This window comes from Tenebrio molitor, chromosome 9, assembly GCF_963966145.1.
Source record: "Tenebrio molitor chromosome 9, icTenMoli1.1, whole genome shotgun sequence".
Taxonomy (NCBI): domain Eukaryota; kingdom Metazoa; phylum Arthropoda; class Insecta; order Coleoptera; family Tenebrionidae; genus Tenebrio; species Tenebrio molitor.
The window spans coordinates 5232042-5259984 of record NC_091054.1 but is presented as its reverse complement, the minus strand read 5'-3'; the positions used below and the strand labels follow the sequence as shown (position 1 = coordinate 5259984).

The 27943-nt window shown below is 39.4% G+C and overlaps 9 protein-coding genes across 19 annotated transcripts in view; 5 read left to right on the top strand and 4 right to left on the bottom strand.

Moving 5' to 3' along the window:
• The first annotated feature begins 72 nt into the window (after positions 1-72).
• Positions 73-5111, top strand: LOC138137967 (oxidized purine nucleoside triphosphate hydrolase-like). Of its 5 annotated transcripts, none has more exons than XR_011161932.1 (2): positions 73-3776; positions 4800-5111. XR_011161932.1 is itself a non-coding variant. In XM_069057595.1 (1 exon), exon 1 carries the CDS (start codon positions 73-75, stop codon positions 610-612), a length of 540 nt encoding a protein of 179 aa, XP_068913696.1. In that variant the 3' UTR covers positions 613-5111. The 5 variants fall into 5 exon arrangements, 1 of the variants encoding a protein (XP_068913696.1); XR_011161929.1 differs by having other exon boundaries at positions 73-3879; positions 3942-5111; XR_011161931.1 differs by having other exon boundaries at positions 73-4332.
• Nup75 (nuclear pore complex protein Nup75) lies at positions 709-3505 on the bottom strand. The gene is made up of 9 exons (XM_069057569.1): positions 3369-3505; positions 2873-3317; positions 2570-2823; positions 2396-2518; positions 2130-2348; positions 1649-1761; positions 1381-1598; positions 1010-1328; positions 709-958 (listed from the first exon to the last, which is right to left on the bottom strand). Exons 1-9 carry the CDS (start codon positions 3402-3404, stop codon positions 754-756), a joined length of 1932 nt encoding a protein of 643 aa, XP_068913670.1. The 5' UTR covers positions 3405-3505; the 3' UTR covers positions 709-753.
• Positions 3546-4994, bottom strand: LOC138137956 (uncharacterized). 3 transcript variants are annotated; one of them, XM_069057579.1, is made up of 5 exons: positions 4681-4994; positions 4378-4630; positions 4134-4329; positions 3829-4081; positions 3546-3774 (listed from the first exon to the last, which is right to left on the bottom strand). In XM_069057579.1, the coding sequence occupies exons 1-5, from the start codon at positions 4992-4994 to the stop codon at positions 3546-3548; spliced, it is 1245 nt and encodes a 414-aa protein (XP_068913680.1). The 3 variants fall into 3 exon arrangements, with proteins under 3 accessions (XP_068913680.1, XP_068913682.1, XP_068913681.1); XM_069057581.1 differs by lacking the exon at positions 4681-4994 and having other exon boundaries at positions 4378-4620; XM_069057580.1 differs by lacking the exon at positions 3546-3774 and having other exon boundaries at positions 3825-4081.
• mRpS23 (mitochondrial ribosomal protein S23) lies at positions 5037-5746 on the bottom strand. Its single transcript, XM_069057596.1, has 3 exons — positions 5615-5746; positions 5406-5567; positions 5037-5356 (listed from the first exon to the last, which is right to left on the bottom strand). Exons 1-3 carry the CDS (start codon positions 5656-5658, stop codon positions 5080-5082), a joined length of 483 nt encoding a protein of 160 aa, XP_068913697.1. The 5' UTR covers positions 5659-5746; the 3' UTR covers positions 5037-5079.
• An 86-nt stretch (positions 5747-5832) lies between these two features.
• On the top strand, positions 5833-6853 carry nero (deoxyhypusine hydroxylase nero). Its single transcript, XM_069057589.1, has 2 exons — positions 5833-6112; positions 6163-6853. The coding sequence occupies exons 1-2, from the start codon at positions 5833-5835 to the stop codon at positions 6786-6788; spliced, it is 906 nt and encodes a 301-aa protein (XP_068913690.1). The 3' UTR covers positions 6789-6853.
• Positions 6854-6991: 138 nt separating this feature from the next.
• LOC138137954 (uncharacterized) lies at positions 6992-9276 on the top strand. Its single transcript, XM_069057570.1, has one exon. It carries the CDS (start codon positions 7274-7276, stop codon positions 9074-9076), a length of 1803 nt encoding a protein of 600 aa, XP_068913671.1. The 5' UTR covers positions 6992-7273; the 3' UTR covers positions 9077-9276.
• Positions 9277-9513: 237 nt separating this feature from the next.
• Positions 9514-11277, top strand: LOC138138536 (uncharacterized). Its single transcript, XM_069058513.1, has one exon. The coding sequence runs from the start codon at positions 9514-9516 to the stop codon at positions 11275-11277; it is 1764 nt and encodes a 587-aa protein (XP_068914614.1).
• A 3907-nt stretch (positions 11278-15184) lies between these two features.
• On the bottom strand, positions 15185-19323 carry isoQC (iso Glutaminyl cyclase). 3 transcript variants are annotated; one of them, XM_069057584.1, is made up of 5 exons: positions 18717-19322; positions 18018-18667; positions 17694-17969; positions 15400-15445; positions 15185-15351 (listed from the first exon to the last, which is right to left on the bottom strand). In XM_069057584.1, the coding sequence occupies exons 1-5, from the start codon at positions 18795-18797 to the stop codon at positions 15289-15291; spliced, it is 1116 nt and encodes a 371-aa protein (XP_068913685.1). In that variant the 5' UTR covers positions 18798-19322; the 3' UTR covers positions 15185-15288. The 3 variants fall into 3 exon arrangements, with proteins under 3 accessions (XP_068913685.1, XP_068913684.1, XP_068913686.1); XM_069057583.1 differs by lacking the exons at positions 15185-15351; positions 15400-15445 and adding an exon at positions 16739-17249 and having other exon boundaries at positions 18717-19323; XM_069057585.1 differs by lacking the exons at positions 15185-15351; positions 15400-15445 and adding an exon at positions 17303-17413 and having other exon boundaries at positions 18717-19321.
• Positions 19324-20462: 1139 nt separating this feature from the next.
• Positions 20463-27943, top strand: part of mew (multiple edematous wings) — a 32019-nt gene continuing 24538 nt past the window's right edge. Inside the window, exon 1 of one of the 3 annotated variants that reach the window (XM_069057564.1) lies at positions 20463-20800. In XM_069057564.1, the coding sequence (XP_068913665.1) occupies positions 20616-20800 (185 nt within the window). In that variant the 5' untranslated portion in view covers positions 20463-20615. The remainder of the gene's footprint in view (positions 20801-27943) is intronic. The other 2 variants (XM_069057565.1, XM_069057566.1) reach the window with 2 other exon arrangements.

Sequence of the window (27943 nt, the reverse complement as noted above, 5' to 3'; positions counted from 1 at the left end):
GCAACGCCGCCAAAAGCGCGGCTATTGTCAAATTACGAAAATTTAACCTAACATATCTATCAGTCGCGAATCATGAAATCTCCGATTAAAAGAGACGCCAACAGTGTCGCAACGATGCCAGTCGGTAAAATCTTCACTCTGGTGTTTCTCAAAAGGAACAATTCAGTATTGTTGGGGCTGAAGACTCGAGGTCTGGGCGAGGGGCTGTGGAACGGTTTCGGCGGCAAAGTCGAAGAAAACGAAACCGTAGCGAACTGTGCTAGAAGAGAAGTGGAAGAAGAGTGCGGCGTGATTGCGAGCGATTTGAAGCAAATCGGTGTGGTGAGATACGACTTAGACTATGACAAATCGGCAGACGTCGTGCACATTTTCACCTGCTCAAAATTCGACGGGTCTGAGAAGCCCAGTGAGGAGATGAATCCAATCAAGTGGTACAAATACACTGATATACCTTTTGAACAAATGTGGCCAGATGCTTCAAAATGGTACCCCTTTATGTTGAAAGATAAGTATTTTTCAGCCAGAGTTATCTACACTGATAAAAACACAATAAAAGACAGTATTATCCAAGAGTTTGGTAGTTTGTCCAACGCGTTGAAACTTGCGCAATGAAGTGCTGTCACTCCAGTATTACTTAATCTGTTTTCCAAAGAAAGTTATTTTTTACCGTTTTTATAAACCTGTAGATTTAAGATTGAAAAACCAACGTTTTACTGAAACTATATTTGAATAAAAAAATGTTATAAAAATAAATTATTTTGATTGGGCCTCGTAGACCAGAGCCCTGCCCAAATTCCTCGTCGCTGCCAGCCTCAAAAGTGGTAATTTATCTTTCATTTCCTTCAAATTTTCCCTCTCTTCGCAACACTGCATGACGACGAAGGTGTCTGCGGATGAGAAGACCATCTCTTCACACTCCAGGAGCGGTATAGTTTCCGTCAGGAGAGTACTCCAAAAGCTGCAACCAAACACGTTGGAGTACTCAATCCGGACTTGAATCAGCACTCACAAATTTGGTACGATTTTTGACTCCAATAGCGAAATCAACAGACTTGCGGCCTCCCGGTACTCTTTCGCTTGGTACAGTTTGTGAAATTCGTAGTACTTCCCTAAAAATATTAGTCTGTCGCTGGCGAAAATGCAAGATCCTAGATTATCCAACACGTCCACGCTGTTGAAAGCGCCTTTTTCGGCGTACTGTCGCAAGAATTTGTCCGACAAGTACGAAACGATAGCGCTGTCTTGCGACTTCAACGCCCAAGCTAAGGCGTGCCCTAGTCGTCCCCTTTTCTTACAAATCATCCCTTGCACCTTGCAGATGCTCTGGGCTGCAACGTCAAGATTAAGCCAAATCTTGTAAGTGTTGACCCGCTTAAGTACCTGTTTCCGGTAAGTCCCGTTTCAAGGCTTCCCGGATGATTTTTTGGGTTCGTAACTCTGAATCTAGAGGCAGTCTCGTTAATAGCAACTTTGCAACTTCTAGACCGTCACGTGGACAGTGATCTAAGTAACTTAAACCCACTTGCCACATGGATTTGTGTCCCATCAGAAGCGATCCATAATCGATTAAGAATGATTCACGTAACTTGTCTGGATGACTGTAATTACTTTGCTATGACTCAAGTATTCATCAGTTTTCGGTACTTACAAGTTTTCGGATTCGACGCTTAAGTCATTTAAGCGACCGGAATGATACAATAAGTCAGTTAAGTGACTCACAAACCAACCATTTTCTGTCATGTGTTGTATCTCTTTAATGACCTGTCAAAATGTATTAAATAGTGAAGTACTGAACAAAAAAAAATAAAATTAAATGCATTACATTAAATTAATGGGGATTGGGGGATCAGAATTACGTCCTCTGCAAGAATTTGTCATTTTTTCCGAAGAAAATCAATCGCAAAGTTCATCATTTCCCACTTGTTGCGCTCCGGTGAAGGTTTATATACTTACGCTATACTTTTAGCAGTAGTGAGATGTAACTTACAATCTTTTTTTTAACTTTTACTATGACATTTTAACATGAAGACCTTATATTATTTAATTTTTCTGTTGATTCTAGTATTTACAATTCCAACAGATACCATTTTTCGATTAAACCACGAGATTTTCACAATTTTTTGACTTACTTGCAAAATGTCAAATTCCATTGCTGCCAACAGAACTTTATCTAGGTGTTTGATGCGACTTCCAATCGACATTTTTGTTATACACTGCTTTGCAAATTGTCCCAATTCAAACGACTTAACTGTCGGCTGTGTGAAAAACAACCAAGCTGCCAATAATTCATACCACGCTTCGCAATATTGCTGGATCTCGCCCCAAGCAATTTCGTCGCTAACCGCAAGCTACAAAAAGATTGTGGTGACTTAAGCAACCAGATCTGGTCACAAACCTTCATAATAAGATTTAAATTGTAACAAGAAATAAACAGTTTTGCGTCGATTTTTGATTGTACATCAACCACCCAATGGCTCCATTGCAGATTAAACTCAGCAACTGAGGTCCCGCTGAACATCTACAACGATTGTGAACAGAAACTGAAAGTTTGGATCAATTTTTAACATACACTGTAGGCTGGCATTGCTCTTAGACACTGATCAACAACTTTGAAGGGTTGAGTTTCTGAATCTGAGTGTAATTTTAACAATGCTCTAACGACCTTGATGCGCCCTTGTAATAAAGACCCAATGACAGTCTCCCAATAGTCTGGATGAGTTTCAAGGCCACCCAAATCACCACTCAACATACTGGCGGCATTTCTTTCAAATTTAGGAAAATGAAATCTGATCCAATCCAACAAATGCGGCAGTACAATATTTCCTAAAATTGCGGTTGTAAATTCAGTTTTAAATTAGCTGTTATAAATCACCTGGAACCGCATCTACAAAGAGAATTTCGCACAAGTGCCAGATGCACTCAACTGAGTAAAAAATGGTTATGTAATTTTGTAGCTCCTCTCGATGGTCACCATCAGCTCTGGTCACTTCATCTTGCAGGTCCTCCAAACAGGCTCTGATGATGGATCGGTACTGGCGGCTCAATTTTAACAATTCGGGTTTGTGATCGGCGTCGCTCGTCATCAAATTCTGAACGGTGAGAAATGTTCCGTTTGCTTCATTGACGAGCTTCCGCAAAATCGGTTTGAATAAAATAATGTCAGGTCGCAAATGGAAGACTGAAGCGTCCGCGGGGGCGAAGTGGCTGGATTTGTCGACACGGGAGGTAAGTTTCTGGTGGGCGAAAACTCCGAATTCATTTATGGACAACCAGGACGCCGCTACTCCGGCTCTTCGACACAAGTCGTTGGGGATCATCTTAAAATGGTGCATCGAAACATAACCTCAAAAACGGAAATTGTTACTTACGGTTACGAGTGTTTTTACGTTAGTGCTAGTGGCCATTATGATTGATTGTACAATGGTGAATGTAATTGTTCGAGATTTCACACGAAGTAGCGTGTTTTCATTTGCACAAGTCTTGAAATTATGCGTTAAATTAAATGGGAAATGCCGGGTTCCCGGCTTTGATGCTTTGAACTTATTTCAGGGAATTTGTGTTTGTCCCTGACTTAGTGACTTTGACTTGGACTGACGTTGTTCAGCTGAGGACTGATGTTGTTCTGCCATGGACTGACGTGCTGTGGACTGACGTTGTTCTACCACGGACTGACGATGTGCTTGTGTGTTGGACTGACGTTCCCTGGACTGACGTTGTACTCTGGACTGACTTTCAAATCTTTGAGAAGTAGATGATGGGCGAATCTCGTTTGTTCTGTTGGTGACAATGAATGTTTCAATTTGATTTGAATAAGAGAAAAAAAATTACGTCATAGCCTTCTCATCGATGTCGATTAGACGAGGTTCTTCTTCCCTTTCAGTAGGATCATAAATCCTCTTTTTCTTCGCAAAGTGTTTCATTATGCAGTCTTTTTCTTTTAGAATTTCTGTGTCGATAGTTCTCTCATCTTCCTCATGGTAATGAAGCTTCGATTGTTCATCCAACAACAATTCAACAAATTGCTCCTGATCTTTGAAACTTTCTATTTGTTTCTTCCATTTCTTCATCAAACGAAAATTTTCTACGAAGAGAAATTTTAGAAGCGAAACCACACATCATCATTACACTTAAACCTCTAGCTTTGTTGTATCGGTCGTCCTGCTTTTCCGTTGTCAATTCTGTCATCATATTGCTGCGTACACTCTGAGTTTCATAAAATTTTGCAATATAATTTGAAATCGTATTCAAATAAATCGTCAAATTATTGATGCTCTCGTCACTTGTCACCTTATTTTTGATTAAATAGTGGATAATGAACCAGTCCATCATCTGGCAAGTTTGAAATAATTTTAATTTCTCTAAGCTGACACATCATACCCGGAATTCTGTAGCTGCAACCCCCATAAGGGCGTGACTCACTGCCACCTGTTTTATCAGGTCAAGAGCAAGATCGCTTTTCTTCAGTCTAAAATAATTTAAGATCATGTCGTGAACGTACAGCAACGTGACGAAGTGCACGATCGTTTTCTTCGTAATCGTCGTCGTACTTGTTGTGGACGCCTGGTTTGTATTTTTTACCCCAACAACGGTCCCGAATTTATCGAAAATAGCGTCAGGCATTTTCGCCGTTCTGAATTTCACAATTAAGGATAGTTCAAGTCACAATTGCGTTAGATTTACCCGTGTTGCAGGTCACCACAAATATCTCCCATTTGTCTTTTCAAAGCTTCCAACACTTGTCCTGACACTTTCAAAATGGGCGTCGTTAGATGGTCTTGACTTAAAAATTCTTGTTGCAGATATAAACTTTGCATTTGATGCCAGTTAAATACCTCACTGGAAGCATTTGAGGTGGATTTTTTTACTGACAAGTGAAATGATGGAGCATCGCATATTGAGGGAATAGTGATTGATTTGGAAGCTAGTGAAGATTCAGGAACGTAGAATAGCTTGGTCTTGGAGCGTGATGGGTCACGGCGCAATTTATTACCCATAAGGAATACAACAAATTTAATGACAATGAATAAAAAAAAATGTCAATTTATCAATCAAATTTTATTTCTACTACATAACAGTTAATTATTTAAATAAATCACTTATATTAATTTTTACATTGGTTTTCTCTTGCGCTTCCTTAAACGCGTTACTTAAACTCACTTCTTCATCACCCTTTTTCACTTCAAAGTCTTTCTTTAACAAATCTATTGCTTCTTCATAAATTTGCTTTTCTGTCCCTGTTTCTGCATACTGGGCTTCAACTTTTTGATAATTATCTATAAATTTTTGAGTTAATGTTTTGTGCTTGCTATCAAATAAATTGGTGGTCCCTATTTTTTTGTTATTTTTATGGAATAACCTGCAAACTCATTAACATAACCCTACTCCAATGTAAACAAAAAACTTACGCTCTGATTTTATCTTCTTTATAAAATATCGGTTTCAACGGTATTATAGGAGCCGGCCGGTCGTAACTTGGGTTTTCCTTTGGAGGAAAGGCCTCATATACGTCATACCAAAGGGGGCGATCCTCCCAATTTACGGCCCCCGATCTTATCAATCCCTGAGCCCTGCAAGCAATGCTGGCACATCACATGATAATTATTCTTTATTATACCTCGTATAGATAGTTCCTATTCTTTCTAAACGACTTTGTGCCATTTCTTAATTTTCGATCAAAACATAACCTATAAAAGCAAAAAAACACCAACCTAACAATGTAAAAATACCTAACTTGTACGTATTCTTCATACTTTGATTGCATCAAGTTATATTGGTGCACTTGTTTTAATAGCCAAACGTCAGTGAAAACGTGTTTTTGAAATTGTGATCAAAATGGTTAATATTACCGAAAATCAAATTCGTAACATCGGCAAAGTACTCAAAAATGAATCCCGACCGTTAAAGGAACGCTTCCGTGCGTTATTTACGTTACGGAATATAGGGGGCCCCGTTTCAATCGAATGCATCAAAGAATGTTTTGGTGACAGTTCAGCGCTACTCAAACACGAACTTGCATATTGTTTGGGACAGATGCAAGACACCTACGCCATTTCGACTTTAGTGAAAGTGCTAGAAGACACCCAACAAGAACCTATGGTGAGGCATGAGGCAGGTTGGTATTAAGTTTGCAATTATTCAACTTGTCTCATTTTACACTTTTAGCGGAAGCTTTGGGCGCCATTGCTTCCCCAGACACAATCAGTATTTTGGAAAAATTCAAATCTGATCCTGTCATTGAAGTGGCAGAAACTTGCCAACTAGCTTTGGACAGAGTCAAGTGGTTGAATAGCTCACAAAATGAGAAATTGAGTGTGAAAAGTCCATACAATTCAGTAGACCCAGCGCCACCAGCAACTAGCACTAATGTAGCTGAACTTAAGTCAACACTTTTGGACGAGAACGCGTCGCTATTTGAACGCTACAGGGCGATGTTTTCATTGCGCAATCTCAAAAGTAAAGAGGCCGTTGTGGCATTGGGGGCTGCTTTGAAATGCGGTAGTGCGTTGTTTCGGCACGAAATCGCCTTTGTTCTGGGACAAATGCAAGATCAAGAGGGAGTACCGTTTTTGAAGGAAAGTCTGGAAGATTGTGGTGAGAACGAGATGGTGAGGCACGAGTGCGCAGAAGCGCTCGGAGCCATAGCCACTGACGACTGCATCACCATTTTAAATAAGTATCTTGAAGATAGCAAAAGAGTTGTCAAGGAGAGTTGCGAGATTGCTCTGGACATGTGTGAGTATGAGAATAGTCCAGAATTCCAGTATGCAAATACTTTGCAAGCTTCGTAAATCTTTAAAACGCACATAAATTGTAAAATATTTTGTTGAAATTAAAAAAAAAAAGACTAAAGTGATACGTACTTTTTTTAAGAGTGGTTTGTGTCTGGTCATGTGTTTAGTCTGCGGTACGCGTCTTTGCAAATACGTGTTTATTTTTTATGTTTTTATTTAATCAATTGCATGAGTGAAAAACGATTTTTATTTTTAAAAAACTGTGCGCTTAAAAAAGTACATTAAAATTTCAAAGAAGACTCGGTAACTGTAATTGTGCGTTATATAACTACACTGACAGAATTTATTGCCTAATTACCTAATGATTTTCTGCCATCAATTAGAATACATGATTTTTCACCTTACCAGAATCGTGAGCGTGACCTGCTTTTAAAAGCAAATTGTTGTCAAAGTAGAATAGTTTTGCCAGCTGATCCCGTTCCGATAACAAGTTCCCCAAATAATCGTTCCCTCTTCGTAGAAACAAATGATATTTTGAGGTGATGGACGTGTTGATGGCATCGTTATATGCATTCCATTTAATAGCAGTTGGCAACACTTGCGTCGAGACACCGGCGACGAACGATGATTTGATTAAAACTTGTGTGGACAATATTTTACTGAGACACTTTGAACCAAATTATTTGATTGTGGCGTTGAACATAAGCTTTACTTCCGACTATCCAATGGTACGTTTAGTTTTGCACGACGAAGTAGACCTGATACTGTTTCCGCGCGTTAACATATACATAATCAGCGCAAGTGAGAACTTGGAAGAAATTCTTCGGTACTTGAGTGACTTTCACAACTTCAACCCAAGAGCTAAGTTCATTTTGATTTGGAACCAAGCCGTCAACGACGACATTTTTCGATTCGCTTCGACCTTCTACATAAGTCATGTAGTGGTGGTGGAGCACTTTTCCCAAAATCTCTTCACCTACTTTCCTTACGATTCGAGAAATGTGCAAGACCCCAACACGACTTCCGTTCCACTCGGAGCGTGCTTGCAGAACTACCAAAACGCAAATTTGTTTGGGAAAAAGATGCCCGACACTTGGGACAACTCCGTCGTGCGAGTCTCTTACAAGCCCTTCGCCCCATACGTTGTAGACCCTGACGGTACTCTCAAAGGCATGGAGATCTTCACGATTGAAACAATCAAGAAGTACTTCAAGTTCGAAACTGAGTATTACCTAAACAACGGCAGGTACTACGACGACACGGAACCAGAAACGTACTTTGAATGTTACGGTACCACAATGTCCCACGAAACTGACATCAGTGTTGGAGCGTTCTACTTGATTAAGCTCGAACATTTGGATTTTGACGTCAGCCATGCCTACCTCCAAGACAGTTTTTTTTGGGTGGTACCCAAAGCTCGAATCTTGGAGCAGTGGCAGCGCATCATCTACGTATTCCGCTACAAGATCTGGATAAGCTTCTGCTGTTCGCTCGTCTTGTTCAGCGTTGTCTACATCACGTGGTTGCGTTTCCGGAAAGTACCTTGCTCGTCAATCATCCCCCTCTATTTGTTTGGGATTCTGGTAGAGTACCCCGCTAGTGTACCCCAGAAGTACATAATCCGGGGCCTGTTCGGCACTTGGATTTTCTACTGTCTGATCATCTCCACGGCCTTCAAGAGCCAAATGATGAACATCTTGAGCGGTGTAGCTTACGCAAAAGAACTCACCACGCTCCAGGAGATCGTCGATTCGGACCTGATCATCAGCTTGCCTCAGGAGTACGCTAATCTCTACGACTGCGACGGGTTTCCTCTGGATAAGTACGTCTACGAGCATAACGTCAGATGTGACGACTACTTGGAGTGTCCTCGACGGACCGCCACCAAACGCGACACCGCCAGCATCGCCATGGGACGCTACATCGACTACTTGATGCCCCAGTTCTTGGACGACTACGGCCGCCAGATGGTCACCGTTTTGCAAGAGCAAGTGTACCCGATGTCCATCCACATGATCGTCTCCAAAGGGTTCCCCATATTCGAACAAATGAACGACTTGTTGATGCTTCTCGAAGCCAACGGTATCGTCGAGTACAACTATGACTACATGGCAGACATCTCCAAAGCTCGCGTCATGACGAAGATGCGACTCGCCCAGGAAGACATCGTCAACGATCTAGAAGCCATGGCCTTGCCCTTCGTTTTGTTGGGCTACGGTTACACGACCAGCGCGATACTGCTTTGTTTGGAGTTGCTCTGGAGCAAGTTGAAGAAAAACAAGACTTTCAGAAGCCACAAACACAATTTAGCTTTGTTGGCGACAAGTCATAAGAAAAAACACTAGACCCCGCCTAAGTGCTATTTAGTCTGCAGTCCGCGCCGTCGTATTGACGTCGCCCGACTTAATCGAATCAAAAAGGAACTTTTCTGTCAGAATTAAATGAGAATCTATTTCAGTCGATAATTTATTTGTTTGACCTAGACCCACTGTCAATCCAATAAAAATAATGAATTAATTAATTAAAAAGTACGTTACGTGTCGTACTGACACACTTTTATTTTTATGCCTTAAAAAATGGATCGGTTTCCGCGCCGACTGACTCATCCAATAAAACAAATGAGCGTCGATTTGGTTCTGTCGCCATCAAAACCAATTGCCTCTCTGAAAAATTGTAAATCTAGATCGTAGCCGATTGAAATGATTTATTTGATCCATTCCGTTCTCGACGAGTCGCTCAATTAAGAACAGACGCGTTCAGTTGATGAAACGGCGAAGAAACAATGTATTTGTTCGTTTTGGGCATCATGTTCGGCTATTCCAACGGAAATGCGCTGATTCCAAAGGAACATTTCAATTCTCAGCTTTTGGCGTCGTGTTTGGACAATTTAATCGACTCTTTTGAAGAAACCAGTTTCATCTATGCCGTAGATCTAGATTTGGAATTACAAAAGCCTGTAATTAGATTCGACTGGAGAAGAGAAAAACTGGTTTGGTTCAAGTTTGCGAAGAGTGAAGTCATTGTAATACAGTTCAATGGTGAAGAATTAAAAGCTACGCTAGAAACACTTTTCCAAAATTCCCTCTTCAATCCTAGGAGTTATGTCGTCATAATTACGAGCAAGGTCACTTCGGTTTTGTTTCGTGTAGCGTCAGAGTTTTTCATAAATCGGTTGTTGGTGGTAGAGGAGGAGTCAAAACTTGTTCAAAGAATCTACACTTACAGACCGTACCAATACGAGAGTGTCAACACACCCTCGATTGATTTTTTTCGATGGGGTACGTGCAAGGGTGGAGGTTTAGTCAGAAGTAGAAGGCTCTTGAGAGATGGTTTGCCGATAAGGTGGAGCAACACTACGATTCTAGCTTTGGCTAATATTGTACCTCCGTATTCGATCTGTCCTATTTGTACCAACAACAAAGGAATCGAAATAGAAACGTTTAACGCAATCGCGCAACATCTTCAGCTCAGGGTGAACTACACAAGAGACAGTTTCGACTATTGGGGTAGCAAACAGAACGGTTCGTACTCCCACATTTACGGCCAGCTGCAGAGACGCGAGGGTGACATGACCATCGGAGTCTTCCATTCGAAATTCGAGGAGCACCTCGACTTCGACATGTCTTTTACGTACATGGAAGACGGCACGAGGTGGTTGGTCCCCAAAGCGCGAATCATTCCGTATTGGAAGCGACTGAGCTTGATCTTCACCAAAGAAGTGTACTTGTCCACTTTGTTTTCCCTTCTGGTGGTGATGGTGGTTTGCCACATTTTGTACGACACTTCGTACACCACTTCTTTGGTGATGCTCTACCAGATCCTGCTCGAGTCCAGTTTGAAGCGCATGCCGCTCACTTTTCGCACCGTCATAATCTTCTGGACTTGTTGCTGTTTGATCTTGTCGACCATGTTCAAGAGCAAGCTGATCGACATCATGTCCAAGGACAGTTTCGAGCACCAGATCAACAGTTTGGCCGACATCGTCGCCTCAAAACTCCGCATCGTGGTCGACGACGACATCGCTAAATTCTACGACTACTACACCAACTCCGACGAAGAGTACATCCGGAAGAATTACGAATTCTGTCCGTATCCGCGCTTCTGCATCAACCGGACGGCCTTCGACCAGGATTGCGTCACCGTGGACTTTCAAAGGAGCAACGAATTCTTTTTGCCGCAGCTTCTCGACTCGGAGGGAGACGTTCTTTTGCATCTCTTCAAAACTCCCATTTTTCCGGTGCATATTCATTTGTTTTTTGCCAGAGGGTATCCGATTTTTCCACAAATCGACCAGTTGTTGATGAGGATGAGGTCCAATGGTGTCATAGACCATTTGTACGAGAACGCTGGCCACAATGCGCGGATTGCTATGAGCAAGAAGTCTACCTTCAAGGCGGAGGTCTTGGGATTGGAGCAGATGCAAGTGGCGTTTTTTATGTGGAGTGTAGGGATACTTACGTCTTTGGCGGTGTTCGTGGTTGAGTTTATTGCAGGAGTTGTCAGTTTTCGATGCAGAATAGAAGGAGTTTCATATGGGGAGGAGTAAACAAGGGTCCGAAGTAGAACCGTGTGGGAAGAGAAACGTCTAGTCAGGTGTTGTAGTTGTACTTTTTATTTTTGGTTTTTGAATAAAATTAAATTGAAGTTTTATTCTCACGAATCTCTCTAAGTACTTCTGTCTAATGATAGTAGACCTTGGACAATTTTTGGATTTTTTCTGTATCCGCACATACTAAATTCGAAATACGTCACAATCTTAAAACCCCAGAATCTTTAGGAAGTGAATAAACCGAAAATGTGGTTAAACATTTTAAATTCATAAAGTCCAATTTAACTTAATTCGAAACATGAATATCCGCAAAAACGATTTAAAAAAATTTAAAAGTGACAAAACCTTATTTTGAATGAAATGGCCGAAAAACACTTTAAACACAGCCGCAAAAACGTGTAAGATTAAGAGTGAAAACCAACTGAAAGGAAAAGTCAAAGCAAAAACCACAACTACCGTACTTACAATTATTAGACACAACGTTCAAAATGTCGGTCGTGATTTCTAATACACGCCTGTGCCCTTGCAAAACTTGCTGCATCGTCCGGGATTTGCGCTGATGAATATGGGTGTTAAAAACTCCGTTAACAACACTATTCGCATAAAATCAGGGTGATCGACGCACATTTGAATCACTTACAAAACTCTTACTGACGAATGCAATCGAAAAGTACCATTTTTCCGCAGACAACAGCAAGAAAAATTGGAAACAAACAATAGCCGAAGGTCGCACTGAACACAACTAATGTGCACGCGGTACTAGCACCCACGTAACAAAACTTTTTCCACCTTTTTTGGGTTGCACTTGATAACTTTTTAAATCTTACTATCCGTCCTAACGTGATATCATTGGCGTACTCAACTTTTGTGGTTGAAGTTTACATAGCTTTTCTGCCCTTATGCGGATCTATAGCCCAAAACTGAATGCACGGGATTTTTACAATTGGTTTGAAGATCCTGGGGTTTCAAGATTGTGACGTATTTCGAATTCACGCTGTATATCTATACATGTCGCTGAAAAGTATGGATACAGCAAAATATTTTCAGAACGGTTTAGCAAAGCTCGTTGAAATTTGGCACACAGTTATAAAAATGTTTAGATTCTATCATCTGAGATTTTTTTCAATTTTTTAACATCATTTTTTGAAGATACAAGGCCAACTTGATTTTTTTAAATGGCATGGGGGTTCAAAATTAATACGGGGTTATTATAAATGATTGTAGCATCGTAGGTCACTGTGCGCCACAGAACACAAACTGTGCGCTATGCTTTAGGTGCGCCGCTATGCCCACTAGTTGTTACAAACATTTATAATGACCCCGTAATTTTGAAGAGTTTTTTTTTGTGAATTCAGTGATGTAACACGTGCCCACATCGTCGCAATTTTATCATAAAAATTACTATCCGTTTTTTAAATTCCTGCACAGTCAAAGTGTTTAGAAATTGTCGCACTGCCGTTCTGAGACTAGTAATTTTTTACTTTAACGTTGGTGCAAAAACTTGGAATTTCAAATTTGATGTTTAATAAATTCGCTTTCTTTCGTTCAAGGTATTATCTACTTACACGAAAAGGCTGAATAAGAAGATATGAAACGTAAAAGAATACCTACTGTTAACGGCCAGAGAGAAGTATGGTATTGTTAATTATTGTTTGGAAAGAAGTGAAATTAATTCCATTAACATAACCAAACTTTTCTTGTTGACGTTTTAATAATTAGATTTTGTGTACAGGACTCATGGACCTAATGCAAAAGTCTAGTGTTGTGAGGTCCGGTAATTGACTTAGTCAATGACCCATTTGACCGGTCAATAATTGTCAATGACTTGACGAATTTGACCAGTCATTTTTAAAATTTAAATTTCCCGCTTATAATGTTGAAGATTATAGGATATGATATGATGACTGTTTGACTGATGAGATGAGGTTATGTTGGGTTGTCTGATTTCATTTACGTAGCTGCTAACAATGAAGAAATGGATTGACAATAAATAAGTAAATTATCACAATGAAACACCTAAAACTTTAATAAAGAACATTGTGGAAAACGATTATTAAGCTTTTTATCTATTAGGAAGAAGTGGTTTTTGTTTTTCAATCGTTTTTGTGTCTTCTTAACAAGACACAATATATTTTTATTTTCATAAAATACTTACCTACTTTTTTAAATTCTAAACGAATGTTTAAGTATTTTAAAAGAAACTAAAAATCTGAAAATACACACACAGTTGTGTTGAAAGTTTTAAAGCGTTTTAAATTAACAAAAAGTTCAAGTTCAAGCAAATATGTTAAAGAAAAAACAAAGTAGAGGTAAAGTCAAAACGAAACATGACATCACGTGGTTTGCGCAGAAGACGAATGTAGATCAGTTGAATCCAGCTTACGTATATGACAGCGGCGGAGTCAAAAAATTTCTTTTGTTTACGCTATACAGAGTATGTTAAGAGAATGTTATGAAGATGAAGATAGTTTTTATTATTCTCTTAAAGGTTCTACAACAAAAGTAGATGACCTCGGTGTAGAATTTCTTTCATCAGATGGAGAAAATTGGGTTTTGGTTAAGTTTTTGCCCCTAAACTGACGACTGTATGATACGCCCCTGTCAGCGGTAAATTGGAGATCGCGCATCCTAAGCTCCGCCCTGTCATGTTTCGTTTTGACTTTAGCTTTGTAACTTCAAACAATTCAAACTTAACCTCACTTATACAATTTTATAACAATAATTTATCGATCAATAAATCTTATAAAAAATGGAATTAAGAACCATTATTTGGTATTAAAATAATCCTTGACATTGAAAGAATCATTTTGTGATGTTTAACTAGTTCCTACTTTTTGACCAATAATGACTGGTAATTGACCGATCAAGGACCGGTCAACTTTGACCAAAAATAAATGACCGGTCATTTATCCATCACTACTAAAGTCCATTCAAAAATCAAAAAACCACCAACATCGCATTTTCCTCGATAATTACTATCGGCAACCCTGTCTAGTGTAAAATTTGGTGAGACTTTTAATTTTGAGGTTAAATGTTTATTAAGTGTCTTGTTTTTCTGGGCATGTTTAAGTAAAAATAAGAAGAATCAATAAATAAATGAAACGTGCTGCTAATAAAACAATGTGAACGAAATTCAAAGCAATTGAATTTTATTTTGAATCAAATAAATGTCATAATTTATAGTCACCAACATAGTATGAAAAAATATCTACCTAGGGTTTTTTAAATTTTACCAACCTAAAGCAACAGGTGGTGGTTTTTTGATTTTTGAATGGACTTTACCTCCATGACAGGACTACAGGCAACTGCAAACACACTGAAAAGGTATGTTACCATAGGTACCCTCCAAAAGAAAATCAAAAATCTGACAGTGACTGTGACTTTTTGTTTTATTGATGAAATCCACTCTACATTAAAAAAAACTCAGTGAATTTAAAACTGGGTTCAATATATACGGGTCCAGCATGAAGCATTGTCTGTTTTTAGGTACTTTAAATGTTTAAAATAAATTGTTGTTAAATAATATGGTAACATCGCCAGCAAAATCCGCGTGAGATTCAATCTTTTGCGCATGCGTCAGATTTGTCGACCTAAACTGTATAATTACCAAAAATAATTTCTCTTGGCCAATTTCAAAATGTAATGGTAAAGAAAAAAAAAACAATCACTTTATTTCGATCTATTCTGTTAAATGAATGGTCAGAAAGAATGTCTCATCAAAGCCGCCATTGAATTTATAACGCATGTCTTATTATTAGCGTTAGCAGAGACACAAGAAGAATATGCATCATAAATGCAAAAAACCTTCTATAAAAGACCAGGCCCTCTTTAGCCCGATGTAAATTTTCCCCCTAAACATACAGAAAAGTCTTAATTTATCGTAGAGCGCCATTAATTGAAACAATTTAATTTTGCAATTTTTTATTTCATTTTTACAGAATTCTGTCAATTTACTTTATATTCGCAGTAGGTAAGTACTGTATTCGTTTATTATTACTTTTTTTGTTATTAAAAAAATAGCCAGCATAACAACGGTTGATAAAAAACAAGACTTAAAGAAATTCCCTGGTCCTAAAAAACAGAATAAAACAAAGTTGTTACAACATTACTCAACTTTACCTTCAACGAGCGCGTTTCCGTGGCATCATCCGAACTAATATAAGTTCTACAAATAAATACACAAAAAATTAAAACGTTACACTTACGAAACGAACAACTAAATTATGAACGTATTGTTACCTCATGAAATGTAAAAATGAGTTGGAATGTGTTAGTTCCTCGGCAGATTTTTTCACAAAGCTGTGACCGCTCCTGACAATTATTAATTCACACTCAACACTCACATATCAATATTACACAATCGACAAATTCTTACATCATGAACCACAGAAACAAAAACTCGACAACTTTTATTTACTTTGTTTCGTTCCTACAAGAAATTGTGTGGAACTGCTAGGACCCTCAAAGGTCCCCCGGTCCCTTCCTTCAGCTTCATCGGAAGCGCGACAATTGTGAACCCTTTGGCTAAAAACACATCAGCACAACTTCACCACCCTTTTTCACAACTCACCTGGCAACTCCTCGACCATTTTCACATTTTCCATCCCAAAAATCTGACTTTTGCTCAAAGTTCTGTGCGCCATGTAGTCCGTACTAGCGCCGGGGTCTACACTGGCGGTGTCCACCCCCACGCCGACAATTTTCCCCGACTGGGCGATCCACGTCGCCGCCTCCACCGACAGACCTTCGGTTTATCTTTGCTCACAACGCAACACTCCGTGCGATTACCTTACCGGGAAAATTCACCTTCCCTTCAAAGTCCACACCCATGTACTGTGTTCTGTTGGGCCAGAATCGGGACCAACCAAATCGCACCAGGAGTATCGTGTTGTTCTCAAACTCGCCGTTGAGGCGCACCCAACTGTCTAAGTGTTGAGGGAGGAGGGTTTTGGTGTCATTGTGACTTAAGTCAATAGTGGCACCTACTCTCAGAAAGTGGATTATCTTAAGTGGTGAGAAGTGTCGGTGTTAACCTTGTGCTATGAGTCTCTCGATCGGTACATCTGCCACTTTCCACCCTTCTTTGCTGAAGTGGTAAGGGGCGTCGAAGTGGGTACCACCGTGTTCACCAGCACAGAATTCATTCATAGAGTACCTGTTACTTCTTCGTTATGCAACATTTTATTCCATTTTAGTCACTCACCAGTAGCCTCGTTCGTCAGTACCCACAACTTTTGTATACTTGAATGGACTAATTCCCGTCCAGTAGATGGTTTCGTTACTAAAATCCCAAGTCAAGTCTACGATTGTTTTTAATTCGGATAGAGCTAGGCCCAAATTGGCCACCAAAATCCAAACACAGACTTTGTTCGGCATATTTTAAGCAGTCACTGTTGGGACTAAATCATTTTGACCTCTGTCGATACGATTATTTGGGATAATGTAACAGATGTCAAGGTTATTGCGATAACAATTTGTTTTTATTGGTTATTTACTTTTTACGGAAGAAATACAACAGGAACATAAAAGAAAAATAAATAAAAACAACATTAACGACGAACAAAATAAATTCGCCTAGAATAAGTTGCCCAAATGTGGTTCAGGATTTGTAATCATTGTAGATATTTTTTTTGAGGTTAGGTATGGTCCTGTCACACCAACACTTTTTTCGTTGTAAATCAATAAAGGGGTTTTTGACCACTTTTTACAAGAATCCTTTTCACATATGGGTCGTCTTATTGTTTAAAAAAAATAAGATTTGATTATACTGTCACAACATTACAGGTACCTTCATTATCGACTACTACCAGTAGTTCCCACTTTAAAAATAATAAAAAGAAAATATCACATTTCAAGTAAAACATCTACGTTTTACGACGGTTTTGTAAACGAAGAAGGTTAGTGCCAAAAAGAACATGATTAGTAAGGGTGCTGGATTTTCGCTAGTTTGATTTGATGGATTCAAAGATCTGTAAAATAGGAGAATTAGAAGAGGTCAGGTCAGGTCAGTCAAAATCACTAATAAATATTAAAAATAAAGCTTTGTATAAATAAAAATAATATCAAAAGCCCGTCAGGTTGTCACAACTCCTTTTCTGGTAAATCTTCAGAAGCAGACGACTCGGCCAAGGAACTATTTAAATTAATGAATTTGTTAGTAATGATATGTACTGGCGCGAGTTGGGAAAACAGAAATTTCTGACGAGCCAAAATAGAAAAAATAAATAAACAACAAAACGCAAGTTTTCGCCATTTTTTTGCCCCACAAAAAACACTGTTACATGTTAGTGTAAATTTAGCCAAAGTTTGTCCCAAATTTCTTTTTACCCAACAAAAAAATTTAAACTAGCGGAAGAAATTTGGCCCAAGTTGCTGCCAAATTTCTTTTTGCCTAACAAAAAAATTATACTAACAGATGCAGGTATTCACTTATAAATGCTTTCAATATAAGATTGATGTTGTTGACGGTGTCCATATCGATAATATCACGGTTGTCTCTAGGCGTGTGCCACTCTGGAGGGAAGGGAGTGGTGATCAGGTGCAGAATCGGCACGTTCCTGTGCAAGAACGGAAGATGATCGTCTTCGATCGGTCCCAAGGGTCTATTGAACTGGAAGTAGTTGCGTTTGTGGTTTTTCAACAAGTTCATCTGGTCCAGCTCACGCTCGATTTGCGAGAGCCGCACGAACCTGCAACCTGGCGATTAGGGTCGACTCGGAAACAAACCAAAAAAATACCATCGTTGCGTGTTTTCGAAGTTATTTGAAAAGGTCGGGTTCCTCGCCCCAATCAGATCTAGCAAGATCAGAACGTCGATTCTGTCCAGTTGGGTGACGGTGTCGCCGGCGATCCGCGTTTTGTTATTGTGAAGTTGCTTGGCCAAGTGTTTAGCCCCGTAAATCGAGTCGTTGGGCCCCCAATTGACGAAGGCTTCTTCGCCGTCAAAGAAGAACAATTTGAGAGCGACCTTCGCGTCTTTGTTCTGTTCCAGTTCTTTGGAAAGCGACTTGGCCGTTTCAAGCATCATCGCGCACGGTACCGCCGAATCGATAGCCCCCACGAACACGGCGTTTGCGAAATACTTCGAGTCGTAATGACACGCGAGCACCACAAATCGCTCGGCTTCGGGGTTGGGAGTCGCGATGATGTTTTTGAACGTCAAGTCGCCGAAAATCGGGGCGCGCTCGACGAATTCGTCCACCTCGATGTGCCACTTTAGGCGATGAAGCTCTCTCACTATGTATTTGAAGACTTTTTCGTGATTCTCGGTACCCACGACGCGGGGTATGAGTATGTTATCGAGTACTTTGTTTACATAATTTGAGTCAGTCAGGGATGCTAAATAACGGAAATCGTTGTTGGTTGACGGTTGAGTCCTGTGTTGTTCCTACACACCAAACTGTAGACACGACAATAAGGAGACAAAAACAACTTACTCTTGCCGTTCTCAGTTGATTGCACAATGCCGCCCCCACAAAAACCGTGACGAGGAATGATTTAAATAAAATTCGGATCATTGCAGTGGGAAGTTAGTAATACTGAGAAAACATACGGTTTTGTACGAAAGCTACACTAACCTAACCTACAAATTTGACGTTTCGTGGTGGCAATGTGGCACAAAGATTGACACAATGGCGGCGTTTTTTAAATTCACAACACAAAGGCACACTTTCACAAAGACGCACACAATGAAGCCGACCCACCGATTTCACGGTTATAAATGTGAAGAACGCAATTTGAATAAACGTGAGGTTAACACGTCTGCGATTTTTTCCTCTTCCTGTTCTTTGGAAGAACCAGAAAAGCTGACTGAATACAACACAACAGCGATAATGATACAGATACGCTGTAATTACTAGTGTTGCAAGGCTATTGTCTGTATTATTAGGTCAACAAACATTACATCACGTCACTGCATGGACTTGTTAATTCGTGAAACTTTTTGAGTACTCAATTAATTTTGATATAAATTAGTACCCACTAAACATGTAGCAAATATGTGTTTAGTTCAATGTTTCACTCATTTTCACAAAGCTATGTCAGTTCGGTGACACCAGAGCTCGTTAATTATCGAGTCAGGTGTCACGAAGATCGTTTTCTATCAATTCAGCAGTCAAGATCAAAGATTGACACTTTCATGACAATTAATCCAAACCGAGAATTTCAGTTCATAATGATACAACATTAGTAAGACTCAATACTGATTGATTTGTACAGAATATGAGCTGATACATTTTGTAGAAATTGCAGAAAAAAATCCATTTAGTATTTAGTACACAAGAATTAAATACATTTCCTCTTGAATGTTGAGTGTATATTTGGTTGCCTACCATATCCATTAATTACAGACATCTGTATAATTTATACATGAACTCTGCTTTAATTCATCAAAAAGGTTTCATCAAGGGTAAGTTTTTTAGCTAATAACATCAAAAATCCATGTTTAAATCACTAGAATTTAATTGAATTCCAGTTCAGTGTTGCCACATTTAAATTTAATACGATAAAAAATTCATTTTATAGGAAGTCTAAATTATTGTTTGTTGATTATTTATACATTTCTGTATTGTGTGAAAGCTAAAAAAGGTAGCTAGTGCACAAACACATTCGCAATAAAGCGATAAAAAATACTGAACAAGGTTATTTTTATGTAATAATCGATCAGCCTTCAAATGTTTTGTAAATAAGAATTTAATTTGGCAGGAGTTTTTAGCATTCGACCTAATCGCGTACTGTTTTAAATGTATTTTTTTAAACATAATTAATCGAATTTGTGTTATATTTTTTCTTTGTTGGTAATTAATAAAAAACCTCTTATCTACGTTATCATTAATCGATTAATTTAGTACGGTGGCAAAACTGATGAACTGTCAAAATTGCAAATGTCATTCTTTCACTGTTCATTAAATTATTGTCGCAGTTTTTAACAAATTTTGTCTTCACAATTACAACAGAAGAGGAAGAAGATGATACCACCACAGTTGCGGTTGTTTGTCACGTTATTAACACGATTGTTAAATTAGATGCCTCACAGAAAATTTATTTTGTAGATGATGACGCCGCAAGGAGCCCTACTTGGCTTTTAGGTTTCGTGTCTTTGCAGTTTTCCGTAAGTATACATAATATTAATATTAGTTTGTTGGTTCGCTGAATTTCAAAACAGTGAACGCAAGCGCGTATATCTTCTCGCCGTGTCAGTTTTGTCTACCACCGAGCCCGAGCAGTTGGAATTATGCCGCCGAAGTAGGAGTGTGTTGCTGTGTGCGTCCATCTCTAAAATGAACTCTCGAATAACCCAATAACTGACAATTTAAATTTAAAAAAAAATCCCAACCATGCATTCTCTACGAAGGCTACTCATTTGTTTAATTGTGCTCGTATGCAGGACGAAAGTGTTGAGTTTCAACATCGAAACTCGAAACCCCATAGTGAAAAAGGGGCAACAGCAAGGATCGTATTTTGGATTTAGTGTCGCCCAACATGTGGTCAACGAGGGTAGCAAAAACCAGACCGATTACTGGTGAGTTAACAAGGCCCAGGGTCACGCGCAACAAGTGTTTTTTCTTCAATCCCAATACACCTGTACTTATTTGAATAATGCGTCACGTGTCGACGGTCGATCGTCGACGTGCGGGATGCAACTTGTCGGAAAAATGCACCGCTAAAAGTTGGAGTCGCACCTGCCGAAGAGAAGGTGAGGTGAGGCTCGCCTCCCGCCCATCGAGTTGGCTGCTACCTACGTCCCGCATTGTTTTGTTTGTTTCTTTGACGTACGGCTAGACCCAGCCAACTAAGAGCCTTTCATTAGCAGCCACGGGAGATGAAAGAAGTGGCTGTAAAACCTGTGATTCATTCCTGACCGTGTTAAGCGGATTTGGTGAATTCGTATCTCGAGAAAGAACGGTTTAAAATAGCCCGATGATGAGTGTTGTTGATTTTTTGTTGTTATCTGAGAGAATCAACAAATATAATAAATCCTCTTGTCGGGAATTATCGCTTCGTGGAAGACTCGGCGAGATCAAGTTTATTTGCGCGAGTCGAGACGGTTTAACAGAATCCCAAAAAGGTTTGGATTAGAGTCTCCAAAACGCCGGTTTTATTCCCATGTTTGGTGCCTGTCCAGCTGTATAATTAACTCCAAATTGAGAAAATTCACAAATAAACATCCTCTCAACTGCTGTTTAACATCGAACCGTTAATGGTTCGTAATTTCTGTTTCCGTTCATCGATTTAACTGCCAATAATATCGCCCAGTAAACAACTCAAATTTCCTCTATCACTGCCAATAATGAGGTGCAATGAAGTGGTAAAAAATGTGAAAATTCGTGTCTGACCCACATTTCTTCAGTTTTATGGACGGGCGCAGTAAAACGCTTATTTACGACAAATTTACGTCTGGCAAAACACTCAATAACCAATTAACCCTCATCCAACCCCGGCAGCAATAAACCGGATCGTGTTTCCCACAGAAATCATTTCTCTATTGTCAGACGGTCCAGTCAACAATCGACGTCCCATCCACCTCTTCCAAAAACAATAAATTATAATTGTCAAAGGCGCAGCTTGAGTTGTCGAGGGTGCTCGTGAGGGTGCGGTCCGCGTCAGGAATTCCAGGTACCCGTCCCGCGTTTCCATTTAAATTCACTTCCTGGTGACAATAGGTACCGAATCTGGTCGGTACGGTGTAACGTAATCGTGGTTTGCCGCGTCATCTCCGTTTCCTACAATTCTATCTCTTTGATTGTATGTTAATGTGCAATCGACCCGCTACCTTGAACTGAAAATTCGCTCGAGTACCATGAATGGGTCGCACAACCATTCACTCGGACCATGGCGATGGTGAGGTTCGCGAGAGGCGGCCAGTGGCGCAGGTGGAGAGATGAAAATGTTCGGAGGGTTTTAATGAGCAAAAGCTTGATAACTCAAAGTGTTAATTAAGGTTTTCTGACTCATTTGGGGCATCAAAAGAGGTTTTGCAAGACTTCATATCCCCTTTTGTACTGACTATCCTTATTAGAAAAACTTTTTCGGAGGTTTTCCCTCTTGGTGTATAAGTTCCGGATTTTGCAAGCCCCACAGAATCATTTGAACCCTCTTTCGATTGCTCTCGTAGCACAATTGAAGAGAAACCCCGCGGAATCGATGACCCTCCTTGCGGAGCCACCACTGGCCCGGCCTCGCTCCTGGTCATCATATCTACACCGGAAGATTCTTGACATGTGGTCTGGTATATAACCGCTTCATAAAGCAAGTCTTCTGTGTACATTACGGTAAACTGACAAGATAACGCAAGAGCACGTTACTTCCGCATGCATTTACGACTACTAACACAGAAGCCTTCTGCACAACGTCCAGATAAGATTGAGATTTTTCTTTGATCGTGGAGTAGCCGTCCGAGTTGATGACCTTTCCTCGTCCAGGTCAAGAAAACAGCGAAACGGCGCCTGCAGACCAGTTCTGCAACTCCTCCGTGGTGCACTTTTACTGTTATCGCAGCGAGTCCGGTCTTCTTCGTCCGCTTAAATTACCTCGAAAACAGTTCGATTGGCCGTACATGGTGGAGGAGAATCGTGCCCATCTTCGGACTCTAATTGGATACTTTGTTCGATACGTCGCCGTTGCTGATTTATGCTAATTGGCGGGGATGTGACCGGGGCTATCTCGCTCTGCGCCCACTACGTTCAACCGGTGAAAGTTTAGTGAACCGTGGTAATTAGTGGCTCCGGGCTAACGCGAACTGCACACCAGACAAAGAGTTCACACCCTCGACTTACCACGAAGGCGGTCACCATTAACATTACTTCACATAAATAATACGTTGAACTCTTAAGACAATCGCGGTGGACGCCTACGAAGTGAGACCTTCATCGAATCGGATTAAAATGAGATAAATAACGCGACGTGCATATAGATGCATAGAATGCAGTCGCCTCGGGTTGTGTTGTCTTGTAATTTTTTTTTTCTTTATTGGATTTAAATTACTCGCGCACCATGTGGGCGAACGACTCTCGAAAGTCGTAACTCACTGGATTATAATAATAATGGTCCACACAACACAAACTGTAATTAAGGCGATATTTTCGGATTTATGGGAACGGAAACTATTCTTCCCATTGCACAAAAGGAATTTTATCTATTTTTAGTTTGTATTACATGGTCGGGGTTTATTTTCTCGACAAGGTGTAAATAACTGTTATCGCCTGGGATTGATGGTTCCAGGAGGGTATTAGGTATTTACTTCGACACAACTGGGGAGTTTAGCGGGAACTAAACACCGTTCACGTTGTTTTGGCATAATGGGAGGCCATGATTAATTTTTTAACGTTGGACACACTGTTTGATTTCCACCACTAAAGTGCGGAATGAACATAGCATGTTGCTGAATTTCCTGCGATGTCTGACTATTCTTCTATTCAAAACTAGTAAAACTGACAACAATGCACTAGACATTGACGCTATTTATAACCTCAAACTTAGAAAAGCATAACCTAATTTAACAGACAGAATTACTACCAAATTAAATGCAAAATTTCCATGGCCTCCTGTTATGACAAAACAACGTGAATGCATTTTATGTTCACTTAGATTGTTTCATTTTTTGTAGTTTATTCATGACTTTCAATTTCCGACCGTTAAATCTTATTATTACTCATTTTCATGACGTGGTAAAATTGTGGAACGCAGTGTACAAGATTACACAACGTCATCATAAATTTCTGAAAAATGGTTTAAGAAATCTAAAATAAGGTTGTTAAGAATTATACATATATTTATATTCGATATTTTGAGCAAATTTAATGTTGATAAAATTGACGTCTTGTACATGTTTGTTATAACAAAATAAATAAGTAGGACAAGAATAGACATTGTATGGGTATTATCATCTCATATAACAGACCATTCTAGCGTAAATTACATCACATACAGTGGGTTCATTGTTAATTTTAAACGAAACGGTTTTTTTTTACCTACTTTATTGGTTTGAAATTAATCAGCGTATTACGTAAAATGTATTTTGCTGTAGAAAGTGTTTTCTTTAGTTGAGCAAACGCAACACTTTACAATTATTTATGTTACAAAACGTTACTAAAACAATGTTTTTAACAGCGTTGAAGGTTTTTAAAAGGTTGCCGAGACGTATTTTGTTAAAGTAAGTTTTTTAAAGATTTTGAGGAAATCTGGAGAAAATTTAATAAAGAATGTGAGTTAAAAAATTAACGGAAATTTAATAATTATTATTATGTATGTATGTATTAATCTGATATCACACCACATCCTCAAGATATAGTGGAAATTTAGAAAAAATGACAAATTAATTTGCAATCTGCATAAAGAGAAGAGGGCCTAAAATGGTACCTTGGGGTACACCTCTATTATACAGGCTGTCTCAAAATTCGCGAATTCCGAATTCAGAGCATGGTAGAGAAGGACCCAGTGGAGCTCGAAAAATACTTTGAAAAAAAAATCGCTCTTCCTGAAGAAGATATAAGCACTGTAATTTTGTTCAATACATAGCAGCCTTCATGTTCACAGTGACAATACTATTCTAGATACGTTGCCGTTCCATTTTTAAGAAAAATTACAAAAATTTAAGATTTTTTTTTACTTCAAAGTAAAGCCATTTTTCAAAAAATTGTGGAGGGAGTCCCGATTTTTTTTTAATTTCCATATTTGGACTACTGAAGTGATCCCCTACAACGCTCTCAATTCGGAATTCGCGAATTTTGAGACACCCTGTATAACTTGTTTTGGTCCCAGGTTTGTAAGATATCATTCGCAGGTTGGAGAAGACACTCGTGCCAACACAACTAGCACAGTGGAAGAATTTGTTTTTTCTACGACTATTAAAGAATGAACGAGGCACAATTTCAATTCGCGTATAATGGTTATTATTCAATCAGACGATTCCACCACTCGCCTACGGCTCGTGTTGGAATTTTCATCCCCTTGAATAATAGCCATCATTATACGCTCGTTGAAGAATGTACTATTCTCCACGACTATTAAAGAATGAATGCATTCTTGTTGGATATTCAATGAAAGAATGATATCAGTTCCACGCCCCGTGGTTTAATAATAAACAAGTTATGGAGCTTTTTCGCAACTTTGGGACTTGAACATATATTTATATTCGATATTTTGAGCAAATTTAATGTTGATAAAATTGACGTTTTATACAAATAAATAAATAAGTAGGACAAGAATAGACATTGTATACTGAAATCCACGATTGTCAGCCAATCCATCCCTCGTATTTACATTTTATCACGGGCAAATCGTCAATCGGATGCGTTTGGAAACAATAAGTCGCGCATCGCGTAGCAACCGCTAAACGAGGCACAATTTTAATTGTCAAATATTGAAAATCAAATTAAATTAAATTTTCATAGTTTTCAACTCGCGTATAATGGCTATTATTCACTCGGATGATTCCACCACTCGCCTACGGCTCGTGTTGCAATTTTCATCCTCTTAAATAATAGCCATCATTATACGCTTATTGAAGAATATACTATTCCGTTATTATTGTACAATAACCACTGAATGGAGAAGAGTGTGGCTAGTTGCCGTGGTCAGTGGCGGCGAGAATGAGCGAGCAAAAAAATTAATAAAGCTGCGTCATACGTTAAGGTTGATTTTATGTATTCAAATAGTTGACGATATTTTACAGTGTAAAATATTAGTGTCGGACAAACTGGTGGTGTTCCCGGACCAACATGAAGTGAGCGTCAAAAATTTATTCCCACAAGCTATACTCCATCAGTAAATCATCACTTTTATAAACTTGTTGCAAAATATGCCATTACAGTGTGACACATTTTTTCTTTTTTTCCATGAATTTTCATTTTGTTTTTTACGTATGTAGATATACAAATGAAAAAAGTGTTACGATTTTCAACACTTTGAACTGAATAAAATAGAAAATACACTCATCTATTTTTAGTCAAGGTTTAACGACTTAGGCGATAATAATTTACTTAGCGTATTTTACTTTAAATTATAACTGGACTTTTAACCGTTCGTCAAAGGTTTTGGAACAGACGACCTTTAATCAGTGACTGTTACTGGCTCATTACTTAATCCTTCACTATTTTTATAGAAATATAAATAAGAACGAGACTGTATTGGGAAAAAAGTTTTTAAAAATGTTCTTAGTAAATCCAACTTGGACTGAAGCTTGTTGTGGGTCACAGTACGCACTGACCCCGCCGCCATTATTGTTCCCACCACCCAAAACCATTCCTTGCAAGTTTTTCAAATTTTCGTTTTTCATCAACTCTTCTCCCCTGTGGAATACCACTCGTCGAAAGCTCCCCAGGTCTCGTCTCATTTCTCATCCTACGGTTTCAACACCCGTCGCCACGTTAGTGAATTTTCGTCATTCCACCGTTTGTTTCTGGATTTTTGGGTTCGCAAGTGGGTTATTTTTATCACCGTTAATTTTAACCAAACATCATTACCCGAACGAAGCCTTCCTCGTCAACCAAATGAATCACGTTCGACCCGTCTCGTTTGCAATCCCGTCTGAAAAATCGACCAGACCGCCGGATCTCGTCTGCATATCGCCGAAGGAGTGGCACAAAGAAAGAGTTTGTGTGTTTCGCGTGCTAGTTCTAGGTGTGGTGGGTTGGTGGACGGCGTCTCTTCAGACGCCCCCGGCGGGCTCGCCATTGATCGCGGAGAAAGCTCTTTAATTGTATTCAAACAAGAACGTCTTTCTCGACGGTTTTTAGCGTGATTGAGACGTCAATAAAATGACCGGAGTGTTTATTTTTGTAGCGATTCGAGAGCTCCGGACACAATAACGTCGTTTCATCGGCCGCCCTATCAAGTTGATTATGTCAAAATGTGGCATTCTTTACAAGAGACTCTATTAGGTCGTTAGGTGTGAAGCCTGAAAAGGCAACGCTACAGCGACTTCATTGGCCTTTACACGACCTTATAAGGCACGCTATTACGGTCGAAACATCCTCCTGGTCTTTACATTCTTCCAATTCTTCAGTGCCATTTAATGTCGGCCGGGCCTTCACGAATCGATCACTTCGTGACTGTTCCGGTCCCGTTTTTCGACAACTTTGTTTCAATTTTCCCTTCCTAGCACACTCAGGCTATTTTAAATGTGGGTCGCACTCCCGAGACTGGGCGTTTTTATTTTATCACAACTATGCGAAAAGTGAAGGAAAATCGATGGCGGCGGGGTTGGAGCTTTGTTAAGGCCTCATTAGAGCGCTACACTTTAATGGCACTTGTTGCCTTATCGGGCGGTGAGGGATTAATTGCGTGAATGTTGATTAATTAAAGAGCGCCCATAAAAGGCAGGGGAAAATTGAACGTCGACGTAAAATATGAATTTTGTATGTGTGGTAATTATTTTAAAAATAAATTCCACCACTCGACTGGTGTAACGACTACGCCTTCTCGTTCAAACTGATCCAGGACATGCAACACGAGGACGTAAATAAAATATGATCAGCTCGAAAACTGGTCTGTGATAGTTTTGCAACGGTTATTTTCGGGCGTGGGGTCATTGGGATTTTGTCATTCCTATTGGTGTTGGTTAGGAATCAATTTTTTTTTCTTGGTCTTAAGTGGAACATCTGCGATGGTGTGGTCTCAAATTGACTTGGAGTGGTGCTTATTTTTAAAAATTTCAACCGGGAAG

Excerpts from the sequence above, each read along its gene's own strand:
- Nup75 (XM_069057569.1), bottom strand. The coding sequence starts at position 3,404 with ATGGCCACTAGCACTAACGTAAAAACACTCGTAACC. Across the intron at positions 2,349-2,395 it reads ATTTAAATCTTATTATGAAG|CTTGCGGTTAGCGACGAAAT; the intron begins GTTTGTGACCAG and ends ATCTTTTTGTAG. Across the intron at positions 1,762-2,129 it reads TGGAATTTGACATTTTGCAA|GTCATTAAAGAGATACAACA; the intron begins GTAAGTCAAAAA and ends ACATTTTGACAG.
- LOC138137967 (XM_069057595.1), top strand. The coding sequence starts at position 73 with ATGAAATCTCCGATTAAAAGAGACGCCAACAGTGTCGCAACGATGCCA.
- isoQC (XM_069057583.1), bottom strand. The coding sequence starts at position 18,797 with ATGATCCGAATTTTATTTAAATCATTCCTCGTCACGGTTTTTGTGGGG. Across the intron at positions 18,668-18,716 it reads ATCAACTGAGAACGGCAAGA|GAACAACACAGGACTCAACC; the intron begins GTAAGTTGTTTT and ends TTTGGTGTGTAG. Across the intron at positions 17,250-17,693 it reads ATAAGTGAATACCTGCATCT|ATCTTTGAATCCATCAAATC; the intron begins GTTAGTATAATT and ends CCTATTTTACAG.
- LOC138138536 (XM_069058513.1), top strand. The coding sequence starts at position 9,514 with ATGTATTTGTTCGTTTTGGGCATCATGTTCGGCTATTCCAACGGAAAT.
- LOC138137956 (XM_069057579.1), bottom strand. The coding sequence starts at position 4,994 with ATGGGTAATAAATTGCGCCGTGACCCATCACGCTCCAAGACCAAGCTA. Across the intron at positions 4,330-4,377 it reads TTGCAGCTACAGAATTCCGG|ATGATGGACTGGTTCATTAT; the intron begins GTATGATGTGTC and ends CAAACTTGCCAG. Across the intron at positions 3,775-3,828 it reads ATCGATGAGAAGGCTATGAC|AACAAACGAGATTCGCCCAT; the intron begins GTAATTTTTTTT and ends TGTCACCAACAG.
- LOC138137954 (XM_069057570.1), top strand. The coding sequence starts at position 7,274 with ATGGACGTGTTGATGGCATCGTTATATGCATTCCATTTAATAGCAGTT.
- nero (XM_069057589.1), top strand. The coding sequence starts at position 5,833 with ATGGTTAATATTACCGAAAATCAAATTCGTAACATCGGCAAAGTACTC. Across the intron at positions 6,113-6,162 it reads TATGGTGAGGCATGAGGCAG|CGGAAGCTTTGGGCGCCATT; the intron begins GTTGGTATTAAG and ends TTACACTTTTAG.
- mRpS23 (XM_069057596.1), bottom strand. The coding sequence starts at position 5,658 with ATGGCACAAAGTCGTTTAGAAAGAATAGGAACTATCTATACGAG. Across the intron at positions 5,568-5,614 it reads ATAGGAACTATCTATACGAG|GGCTCAGGGATTGATAAGAT; the intron begins GTATAATAAAGA and ends CATTGCTTGCAG. Across the intron at positions 5,357-5,405 it reads AAAGAAGATAAAATCAGAGC|GTTATTCCATAAAAATAACA; the intron begins GTAAGTTTTTTG and ends ATGAGTTTGCAG.